Source organism: Nothobranchius furzeri, chromosome 12, assembly GCF_043380555.1.
Source record: "Nothobranchius furzeri strain GRZ-AD chromosome 12, NfurGRZ-RIMD1, whole genome shotgun sequence".
Lineage (NCBI taxonomy): Eukaryota > Metazoa > Chordata > Actinopteri > Cyprinodontiformes > Nothobranchiidae > Nothobranchius > Nothobranchius furzeri.
Window position 1 is genome coordinate 72,242,051 of NC_091752.1, and position 12,041 is coordinate 72,254,091.

Sequence of the window (12,041 nt, forward strand, 5' to 3'; positions counted from 1 at the left end):
TCCTGAAAGGTTGGTCAGTGATCTTCCACGGCTGTGGGGTTGCGGAGATCTCTGCAGCAGTTGTTGCTGCTCTGCCAGTTTTTTCCTGCAGGAATGGTTGAGTGAACGTTTACGCGTTGATCCCCAGACTGAAGTTGAATACGGTTTAACAGACGAGACGTACGCCAGCAGTGCTGAACTGTTCAGGAACACGTACGTGAGCTGATGTTGCTACGCCGATTTCTTCTAACTTACATTTCACGTCTGCTTTGGTGAACGCCGCCCCGCCACCGCTCTTCTCAGTCCCTACACCCCCAGCAGGTCCCTGAGGTCCAGTGATCAAAGCCTACTGGTTGTGCAGCACCAGGCTAAAGGTCAAAGGTGACAGATCATCTGCTGCTGTGGCCCCCAGACTCTGGACCTCAGACCAGTGGACTCAGTGGTCTTCTTTAAACTCACCTGTTCAGGTTTGGTGGGACCTTCACCACCTCCCTCTCCCGGATCCACTGGCTTCCCTCTCTCCTTTTCATTTTCTTGCTCCCTTTCCTTACTTTATTATTTTTTAATCACAAATATTTTTGAAGATATTTTTAATGATTGAAATCTTTTGAATGTTTAGTTTTTTGTGCGAAGCGGCTCGTGGTTTTTATCCAGAGGTGTTTTATAAACGGTTGTTTACTTTCTTATATTTTTAACAGAGTAAAGCTCCTATCTCACACCTCGTCCTGTGCAGCTCTGCAACAAGAGCCACACTGAGTCCTCGTTATTAGTGACTTCCTGGATAAACTTTAGACGTCCTCCATGATTAACTCCTTATTAAACTCATCTAAATAATCAGTTTGTGTTGAAATCAAGTTGCTTCTCTGTTGTTTGTAGCTACTCTGCGTCCCTCGTTCTTAATCTGTAATTCTGTTATCTCTTCTTCCTTTCTGGTCACGTTCTCCTTTTTTCCATATCCCGTCTCAATGATCACACGTGTTTCTGATTTCTGCACCATTACTGTCTCATATCCACACCACGCCACACCCGTGTGGCGACTCTAGGACCTCCTGGTTCCTTCGGGTTCTCTGCCCGCTGCTTACGAACGTCCGGCTAACATTGGATGTCCCATCTTCACCATGTTTAACTGGAACTGTCTGACATTTGTAAACACAAATATTTGTTTAGTGACCATATTCCCTTTGTCCTAAAAGAGGGCCGGGTATCTGTGCCCATCGATGACGTCACAGTCTGACAACGCCACGTTGGCGCCCTTTTGTTCCGGTGTGGTCAGAACAGCTAGCTTAAAGCTAAAGCTAACATCAGATTCTGCCAACAGAACGGCTCTAAAAGTGTTCATATGTTTGCATATTTACTGTAAAATCTCCTTTTCCTGCTGCAACAGCGCTATATTAGTAAGAAATGCTGAAACCTCGTGTTTTACTACAGCGCTGTTAAAGCTTCAGATTATTAAGGATGCTTGTTTCAGCGGTGGGATTAGACGATGGAAAACTTTCAGAGAACCCAGTGAAAGTGGCTTTGTGACGGTTGTTGCTGACGGAGGTTTGAGAGTTTAGAAAAGAGAATCCTGGAAGACGGAGAAGAAGTCAGACCACATGTTCTTGTTCTTGTCTCCAGCTTTAATGAAGAGCCACATTTCAAGTAGGTTCAGCTCCAGATCTACGAGGTGATGGTGCGTGGTGGCCACGGTGGACAGCAGGAGTCTGAGCTGAGACGGGACCCCCGAGCTTCTGTTGTGCAGATTATTTCACATTAAAATCTCCAGAAAAACAACAACAAACACTTAGAAGATGATTAAAAATCAAAAAGACAAAGTCACGCTGGCTGATTCTGACGTTTACATTCGGTCTCCGGGGCGAACCAGAGCTGCTGTGCTTCAGGACTCGGCTCTTTCACACAGACCAATCACATCTACAAAGTAAAAATACGTAAACGTCCGGAGGAAAAGCCGACGCCGCCTCTGAGCATCACGATGCTACTCGTACCGCCAACATTCGGACTTCAGTGGCTGAACCTGAGGCAACCTGTTGTTCGAACCTGAAACGGACTAAAAATCCAGCATGAAGGGATTATTCAGCCATTCTGAAGAGTCTGTGTCAAAACGATGAACAACCATCGTTGTGAAGAACCTCTGTTTGGAGAAATGGGGACTACAGCATACCGAAGGGTGTTGTTCTTCATGGTTTCTGACATCAGCAGTCGTTCTGGTGCCTCCACAGGCCTCGTTCTGCTCTAAGAGCCGTGGGCCGGTTCCTAACGCACGGTTACAGGAACTGCTGTGAAGTTTAGAAGATTTGACACATTTTCAGATGCCAGCTTTGCTCCAACGAGCCGTTATCTCTATATGTGTGAACCGGAGACGCCCAGGAAGCAGACCAACATGTGGAGATCTCCAACTTTCACACAGAAACACTTAAATGACTGAAGAGCCCCTTTCACATCAATCCACTTCACGTTTTCTACAAATATCAAAGTGAGATGAACATTTCATGTTGTTTCAGTAAAATCCTGATGAAGCCGATTCATCCAGTAAGAGGACGACCGGCACATGTACTTCAGATCTGTGTGTGTGTGTGTGTGTGTGTGTGTGTGTGTGTGTGTGTGTGTGTGTGTGTGTGTGTGTGTGTGTGTGTGTGTGTGTGTGTGTGTGTGTGTGTGTGTGTGTGTGTGTGTGTGTGTGTGTGTGTGTGTGTGTGTGTGTGTGTGTGTGTCCTGCACCAGAGAACAGTCACAAACAGAAATAATTACATGATGCCGTGGAGAAGTCGATCAGCATCTCTGAGCAGCCAGTCTGGGACGGGAACATCGCATGGAGAAAAGGCCCCGGGAACATGATCCGGAGACATGGACCGGAACACGGACCGGAGCAGGGCCGGAACACGGACCGGAACATGGACCGGAGCAGGACCGGAACACGAACCGGAGCAGGGCCGGAGACACGGACCGGAACACGGACCGGAGCAGGGCCGGAACACGGACCGGAGCAGGGCCGGAGACACGGACCGGAGCAGGGCCGGAGACACGGACTGGAACATGGACCGGAACAGACGGGAGCACGGACCAAACGAGGACCAGAAAACGGACCGGAGCAGGGCCGGAGACACTGACCGGAACACGGACCGGAGCAGGGCCGGAGACACGGACCGGAACATGGACCGGAACAGACGGGAACACAGACGGGAGCACGGACCAAACGAGGACCAGAAAACAGACCGGAACATGGACTGACTTTCACAGCCCCCCCCCCCACCCCCCCCCCCCCCCCCCGAGTGCAGCTTAAAAGTTGAAGTCAAAACGCGTTGATTGCATTTTCTGGACGAGCGTGTGATCTTCTTAATGCCACCAAGCAGCACATCACTAGGCTTCAGACCCCCCCCCCCCCCCCCCCCCAGACAACAGGATATCAACACCAAACAGGCTCCGCCCCCTCAAAGGGATCAGCTTTGGATTATATCGTCGGCTGGATAATTGCTGTTCAAGTGGGTTATAAAAATATACACATCTGATGTCCATGCTTGTAAAAGGCACAAGATACCGCCCCCCTCCCCCATGGTGACAGACAGAAGCAGTAGATCCCAGAGTCACTCCACAGCAAGTGTGCTTTGTGCTTCCACAGAAAGGATACGTGCAGGCGTTTCCACACTGGGAATGAGTGAATGGTGATTTCTGAGGGATGAATGGATGAAATTGATTTAAACGGATCTGTTCTAACTCTTTCACACAGAGATGCTCGTTCACTTGCATCAAGAGAAGATGGTTGTGCTTCTACAGCTGCAGCGTAGAGTCAGGAACTCTGGGATGATGGAAGTTTGGTTCTGGATTCAACGTGAGTGGATAAGTCCTGCAGATAGTTTCACTATCGACTCATCCTCTAAATGTTCACAACTCTGCTTCTACAAACCACAGGTCAGAAAGCTGGAAGTGGCGCCTGATTGGGCCGTGGCCACAGCTGGTCACATGGTTCATGGGGAGGGGGTGTCGGGTAACCATCCTGAACCCTCCTCAGACTGAAATACGTGACCAGAGTGTTTTGCTTCCCAGCATAAATGAAAACTAGCTGGAGAAGTCCTGTGTGACTGCAGAGCTTCCTGTCCCACCCCACTGACAAACTGGTGTAACTGGCGCCACCTACTGGTAAGGGGGAACCGTTCCTGGCTAATGGGACCAGCGCTATGCAAAAGGCACCTGCATAAATACTGACGGTGTAAATACTGGATAAACATGCAGAGCAGAAAGAACCCAACACCAGCTCATGCTCCGGTTACGGGAAAGGGAACACTTTGGAAGACAAACTCCCCGTTTAGCGTCAGATTAATGCAATAAATAATTAGATGGTTCCCATCTAAGGCATCACACAAACATCAGTCAGTGGCATGCTCTACACCGATGACTCACACATGCATGTGTTCACAAACAGAAAACTTGGCATTTCGCCGACATTCTGCCGAAGAATCAGCACCAGGGTAGTGTAGTCGTTACACTCTACGCTGCCGTCGGACGCGGAGGTTCCCACTGGTCTCCTCAGAGGAGACGATCAGGAGACATTCAGTCTGCTGCATGTCACACGTCCTTCTGAGACAGACGTCCAACGTGCCCACGGATAAAACCATAAAAACAGAAGAGGGTGATGTCGTCAGGCCGGGGGGAGAGAGGTAGAACTGGAGGGTCGCGGCGGGATGCGGTTGTCATGACGATGCCTGGGCTGGTGACAGAGAGAGGCCACAGCAGGTGGAGCTAGGAGGCATCCTGGTGTTTTTCTGTAAGTCTGAGCCCTGAAGGTCCGTGTGGGGGTGAGAGGCTGTGATCTCCTCCTCCTCCTCGATTATTTTATTATTACTTCCCTGTTTTGTCCACAGGCACTTGAGAGGACGGGCTTTGGCTGAGGCGGAGCTCGGGGTGGGGGTGTTCAGCGTGTGCTTGTGAACTCTACCTCCATGTACTGAAGCCAGAGAAGCGGCCTCCGAGCGTTCTAGTCAAACCAAAGGAACGCTGGTGCTGCGGTGGGTCGGAGTCCCTCCTCAGCCTCGGACCGGGTCTGAACCAGAACCGAGGACTCTGGATGCTACAGCAACACACAGAGGCTCCGAGAGTCCGGCCTCCCTCCCTGCTCATGTCCAGATCTGAGTTAGTCTGCCCGACGTTAGTCCGTGTGGTTGTTGGAGGGCTTCTCCTCCGCGCCGCCTGGGCCCCCCCGCCCTCCTCTCCCAGTCAGGACCTTGTAGCAGCCCCGGGCGATCTTGTACATCCAGATGGAGTTCAAGATGTCCAGAGCGATGCACGAGGTGATCCAGGCCACCTGGGCGCCCACGCCCAGACGCTCGAACTCTGGCGTTCCAAAGGTGGCGAAAACGCTGAGCCAGTAGGACGGCATGACAGCAATACGCACGAGGAAAAACACCGCCGCCATGGCAACGCCATTCAGCACCACCAGCCGGTGTGAGCGGGGGAACTTCAGGGCCTCGAAGAACCACCTGCAGACAGAAGGAAACACCTGTAGTCAGGAGCTTTGCACCACCCCACCAGCAGCAGCGCCGCTCACCTCTGGTTGACGAACGGCGTCGATAACTCAGAAATTAGACGAAAATTGGCAAAATATGGAAGAACGCCGCGTGTCTGCAGGGACGACACAGAAAACCACAAATGGTTTCATTCACACCAGACCAGAACTGTAATCGGGTCACATGTCGGCAACTCACCAACACGTATCCGTAGGCGTAGAGCGCCGCCAGGTGGTGGCAGACGAAAAAACCGTCCCCCATGCTGCTCCAGTTGCATGCCAGCAGCACAAGGTCTGAAAACGGAGGCGAAGAGGCAAATGAGCAGCAGCAACCCAACTGGTTCATGTGGGAACGAAGATGTTTACAGGCAGAACAACAACAACAACAACAAGCATCTGTTTAACGTCAGAGAGAAAACCAGATCCAGGAGAGGAAGTGCTTCCTGGTGGCACAAACACCAGACGATAGAAAGTGAGCGACAGATCCACGAGAGTTAGACGCGTTCTCCCCACAGGTTAAGGTCACATGGTGGGTTAACACACACACACACACACACACACACACACACACACACACACACACACACACACACACACACACACACACACACACACACACACACACACACACACACACACACACACACACACACACACACACACACACACACACACACACACACACAGAGTCATCCCAGTTGGACGCGTCCAGAAAACCTCACCAAGGAGGCATCCTGACCAGATTCCCTCAACTGGCTCCTCTCCATGTGGAGGAGCAGCGGCTCTACTCCGAGCCCCTCCTGGATGACCGAGCTTCCCACCCTATCTCTAAGGAAGAGCCCAGACACTCTTCGGAGAAAACTCATTTCGGCCACTTGTAGGGCTGTAGCGAAGCCTCGATGACGTCGACGGCTCGATTCTAAAAATTTGTCTACGTCAGATCCGGAAGTCGACGCACCGCGCCCGCTTGTTGCATCCCCAGGAGTTAGTAAATAGAGGAGGAATCTGCATGTTTTTCCTCTAGTTCTCCCTCTTCTCCGCCTTCACTAACATCTCCACCAACTACCGAAGAACCGGAACGATGTCCGTCCGCTACTAGATTCCTTTCCTGTTTTGCCCGCCTTCGTCTCCCGGCAACGGACACGGGGTCAGATGCGCTGCTCCGTCTCTACTGCAGATGTAGAACATCACCAGGAGCGCTTCTCCCTTCATAAAACTGGTGTCAAGCCAGCCTCCAGTTTGTTTTCTGTTCCCCGTCTATTCAAGTTATTACGGGAAGGGATGTGGAAACCGGATTTCAAAATAAAATTCAACTTTGAGTGAATTATCACATATTTTAAGAACATAATAATAATTTAGGCTTGTTCACTATTAGCGCCCTGTCAATCAATCAATCAATCAATCAATCAATCAAAGCTTTATTTATAAAGCGCCTTCCGCAACCCTGTCAGGAAGCCCAAAGCGCTGAACATGGTACAGTTAAGTAAATATATTGAATAAATCAACAATAAAAGAAATTCAAATTACAAAATACAAATTACAAAGTACAAAATGGAAATTACAAGATAGATGAAGCAGTCCGGTAAAGGACAAATGTGTGAAACACATTTGGATTGAGTGGATGGATTGAGTGTACCAATGAAAACTGTGGAATGGATTCAACATAAATATCAAGGCCATCTTATTTTAAATTTCAAAGTAAAAGCCCTTTGAATTTTCATTTTTGAACTACTCTTTCAATGACTTCAGAATGCTCGTAAAAGCAAAAGTCATGTTTCCAAAGAGCAGTTGCATTTTGTATCAACACTATCCAACCACAGCAACTTGAAATTTCCCATATTTGACCGACTCTTAACGATTTCAAAATGCTCTAAAATGGAAAGTTGCTGTTTCCACAGGGTAACTCCACTTTAGATCAACAGTATACGACCCCACAGTGATACTATATCAATATCAAGACATTCTGATGTTGCGTTTCAAAATAAAAGGCCTTTTCATCCATGATGTCCATTTCAACAACCCTGTACTGAGAGTTAGAAGTTACCTGGTGTTCATAAAGACTAAAATCCATTTATTGCTCTTTGTTTTTCATACTGTTTATGCAAGATTATAAGCATCAGAAATTTTACATCGAGTACAATTGTGTCTTTTTTTCACAATTAATATTTTGAGTATTTCTCTGTAGATGGCACGGGCAGTAATGGAAGTATTTCCAGATTTTCCTGTCATGAAATTTCAAACCTCAAAAGAGAAAATGGCAGAGGAAAGAAAGTTGATGGCTGTGGAGATACTACAAGCATCAGGTTGGTTTGGGGGTGAATAATAGAGAAGGTGTGTGTGTGTGTGTGTGTGTAGATTGAATGTGTTAATCTGTTAGTAGTATTATTATAGTGCACAATGGCACTTTATGGTGTAATCGATAGAAAGTTGTAAGCACACAGTTTAACATATATACAAATTGGCCTTCAAACGGATGTCTATCTAATGTGTTTTGATTCTGTATTTTAGTTTTTGACACTAACAGCAACTGTGCCATGTGTTCACTCTGACCAAGCCTCCTGGATCAGCACCTTCAATGATGAACTGGGTGAGTTGGAGGGTATTGGAATTTCTCAAAAATGTGTAAAAGTCTGAGTATAAATGTTTTTTTTATTTTTGCTTTGTCTGTTTGATTTTAAATAGATACAATGTGACACGTGTGAAAGATGGTACCATGAGCAGAGCCTTGGCATGACCAGCAATGACTTTAAAAAAGTAAGTAAGTAAAGTTTATTTATATAGCGCCTTTCACAGATATAAATCACACAGCGCTGTACAACACGATAAAGATCAGGGCAAATACCTCTAATCAATAAAAACATCAGAAAAACAATAGCAGTGATAAACGTAGAAAATAAAATCATGAGTATAAACAAAGTGAAGGTGTGAACCCGAACAAAGCCGTCATTCTGAAACATTTAGGGAGGGAACGCCTGGATGAAAAGGTGAGTTTTTAGATGATTTTTAAAGACCTCTACAGTGTTAGAGAGACGGAGATTTGAAGGTAGACTGTTCCAAAGTCTGGGTGCAATAGTCTGAAAGGCCCTGTCCCCTTTGGTTTTCAGTCTGGTTCCAGGAACAGCCAGGAGGTTTTCAGATGTGGATCTGAGGTTCCGAGAGGTGGTGTGTGGGGATAAAAGCTCAGATAGGTAGCTTGGAGCCTGGTTGTTAAGAGCTCTATAGGTCAGGACTAAAACTTTAAACTGTATTCTATATTCTACCGGGAGCCAGTGGAGGGACTGTAAACCTGGAGCGATGTGAGCTCGTCTGCTGGATTGGACTGGAAAAGCAAAGGAAGAAGCGTGGGATTGTCTCCTGTGCTGTTAAACCAGACTTTTTGGATGCTTGTGTCAAAATATTTGAAGACGTACTCTGTTGTCTCCACCAAAGTGATAATTTGAGCAACATAATACGGCGAAACGTTTTCATACATATCTCATGCACATTTCCATGATGTTGTCATTTACCTTTAAAGCACCTTTTATGTTATGACTGCACGTTTTGGACTTTACAATTTACTCTCCTTGTATTGAGCTGTTACTTTTTTCTGGGATTTGTTTTCAAAGATAAACAGATTTACCTATGTTACTATCATACTCTATTATGTAATGTTATGAAATGGAACCAAAGAAAAGATTGAGTCATTAATATGTACAGACAAGAAATCCACTTCAGTAAAGTTTAATAAATTAAATCAGACTGACATGATATTGATGTGGTATCACGGTGAGGTTGTATACTGTTGAACAAAAGTGGAGTTACCCTGTGGAAACAGCAATTTTCCATTTTAGAGCATTTTGAAATCGTTAAAAGAGTCGGTCAAATATGGGAAATTTCAAGTTGCTGTGGTTGGATAGTGTTGATACAAAATGCAACTGCTCTATGGAAACATGACTTTTGCTTTTACGAGCATTCTGAAGTCATTGAAAGAGTAGTTCAAAAATGAAAATTCAAAGGGCTTTTACTTTGAAATTTAAAATAAGATGGCCTTGATATTGACAGGGCGCTAATAGTGAACAAGCCTAAATTATTATTATGTTCTTAAAATATCTGATAATTCACTTGAAGTTGAATTTAATTTTGAAATCCGGTTTCCACATCCCTTCCCGTAATACTTTGAATAGACGGGGAAGCGACAATAAACTGGAGGCTGGCTTGACACCAGTTTCATAAAGGAGCTTCTTTCAGACATGGGGAGAGCTGTTTTTGTGGTAGCAGTCTCTCCTCCGTGCTGGTCTGTTTGCTGCTGGGTGTTTTTGGTTTATTTCAACTTGGTAACTTGAATGTAACGTTGGTAACGCTATTGTTAGCATTTTTGCTAACAGCTTCTTGCTTATTGTTAGCATTTTCGCTAACAGCTTCTTGCTTATTGTTAGCATTTTCGCTAACAGCTTCTTGCTTATTGTTAGCATTTTCGCTAACAGCTTCTTGCGTTTGTCCCTTCCTTTTTGCACACGAGCCAAACTCCCCAGGAAGAGTCGTAACACCACTCGCCTCACGAACATAAGTGACCAAAACAAAGCAGCATGGAGACACTCCGTCTCCAACCACCTCTCAGGCAGCAGCCTGCACTCCCACGTTCTACACGTCACCAGAACATAACCAACCACAACACAATAAAAGCAGTGTTATACAAACTGGAAGGCCTGTATGTTTATTCTCTTACAGTAAGAATTTATCAATTTTTTTGAGGAATTTATTTGAGATTTTCTGGTTTTTACTAACTGTGCAATAGAAAAATAATCATTAGATTAATTTTCTAAATAGTCATTAGAATAGTCGACTATTCGATAAAATAATCGTCAGAATAATCGTTTTAAAAATAATCGTTCACCCCCAGCCCTAGCCGCTTGTATCCGTGATCTCGTTCTTTCGGTCTCTACCCAAAGCTCATGGCCACAGGTGAGGGTAGGAACGTAGATCGACAGGTAAATCGAGAGCTTCACCTTCTGACTCAGCTCTCTCTTCACCACGACAGACCGTTATTTGTTTATAAATGACAACATGGTGTTGCCCCTCATGACCCGTCTGAACTGCTGATGTCACACTGAGGTGTCTTCCATTGGCTGAGCGTGTCCTCTGGATGCTCCTCTCACCAAACCCAAAAGTAGATAGTTTTTTCAGTCGTTGGTCCCAGGATGTGGAAAACGGTGACCTGGCAGCAAGGAGGTCCTCGGTTCAAATCCCAGCCTGGGGTCTTTCTGCAAGTAGTTAGCAAGTTCTCCCTGCACACATGTGGGTCCTAACCGGGTACCCCAGCTTCCTCCCACAGTCCAAAAACATGGTCTCTCTAAAATTGTCCTTAGGCGTGTGTGCGTGTGTGTGGGGGTGTGTGTGTGTGTGTGTGTGTGTGTGTACGTGTGTGCGTGTGTGCGTGTGTGTGTGTGTGTGTGTACTAATCCAGAGCTGAAGAAGGAAAAGGCATCTTACCGTAAAGGAGGTAGCCACAGGTGACGGCTACGTTGAGTTTGACGAGGTTCGGGTCGCCCCTGCGGAGCAGCAAAGGTCAACGTGAACCACGGATCAAAGCTTCAGTCACAATCAGGCCCAGATGGGAAATCTCTGATTTTAAGATACAGTCGAGTCAGAATCCTGCAGAGGGGCAGCAAGGGTTGCTGGTTCAACTCTACTGAATTTGTTCTGCATGTAGCTGGTCAGGCTGCTAACGTCTCTGCATACTCAGCTCTTTCTGGGTTGGTCTCCTGTCCTTGCTCAAAAGAACAAAGGCAGCTTCATCTGATCCTGCTATCATGTAGCAACCCAGCAGCTGATGGCTGGTGCAACCCGAGCTTGCAGCACCCACCATAGAGCCAACCTCTCACCTCGACCTGAACCCTGTGGTTCCCAGCAGCCCAGCCTGCACGTGCCCGCCGGCCTCAACCCGCCGGCCTCAGCCCGCCGGCCTCAGCCTGTCGGCCTCAACCCGCTGGCCTCAGCCTGTCGGCCTCAGCCCGCTGGCCTCAGCCTGTCGGCCTCAACCCGCCGGCCTCAACCCGCCGGCCTCAGCCCGCCGGCCTCAGCCTGTCGGCCTCAACCCGCTGGCCTCAGCCTGTCGGCCTCAGCCCGCTGGCCTCAGCCTGTCGGCCTCAACCCGCCGGCCTCAACCCGCCGGCCTCAACCCGCAGGCCTCAACCCGCAGGCCTCAGCCCGTCGGCCTCAACTCGCTGGCCTCAACTCGCTGGCCTCAACTCGCCGGCCTCAACCCGCCGGCCTCAGCCTGTCGGCCTCAACCCGCCGGCCTCAACTCGCTGGCCTCAGCCCGCTGGCCTCAGCCTGCTGCTAGTGAGGTTCCGGAGTGGTCTGGTCTGAAAGAGTGGCCTTGCTGTCTGGCGGCTGAGGTGATGTGGCTGATGACGTCACCGTGGTAAATCTTCTAGCATAAACAATATGAAGCTTATTTAGCATGAATGCATGCAGACAGCATGGTGGGCGGAACCTCGGCGGTGACATTCAGCTCTGCACTGCAGCGTCTCGTTGGCCTTCCTTGTTCCTGGTTAGTGTCCACTTCAGCCCTGAGCTCTGGCTG

The 12,041-nt window shown here is 47.8% G+C and overlaps 1 protein-coding gene and 1 long non-coding RNA gene across 3 annotated transcripts in view; one reads left to right on the plus strand and one right to left on the minus strand.

Moving 5' to 3' along the window:
• Positions 1-1,577: 1,577 nt before the first annotated feature.
• Positions 1,578-12,041, minus strand: part of tlcd4b (TLC domain containing 4b) — a 21,078-nt gene continuing 10,614 nt past the window's right edge. For both annotated transcript variants that reach the window (XM_070543074.1, XM_070543075.1), the window contains exons 4-7: positions 10,946-11,004; positions 5,676-5,770; positions 5,519-5,592; positions 1,578-5,450 (exon numbers count right to left, since the gene is read on the minus strand). In XM_070543074.1, coding sequence (XP_070399175.1) covers positions 5,120-5,450; positions 5,519-5,592; positions 5,676-5,770; positions 10,946-11,004 — 559 coding nt within the window. In that variant the 3' untranslated portion in view covers positions 1,578-5,119. The remainder of the gene's footprint in view (positions 5,451-5,518; positions 5,593-5,675; positions 5,771-10,945; positions 11,005-12,041) is intronic.
• LOC139062235 (uncharacterized) lies at positions 7,488-8,261 on the plus strand. Its single transcript, XR_011515835.1, has 3 exons — positions 7,488-7,779; positions 7,985-8,063; positions 8,159-8,261. It is a non-coding gene; the product is annotated as an uncharacterized lncRNA (long non-coding RNA).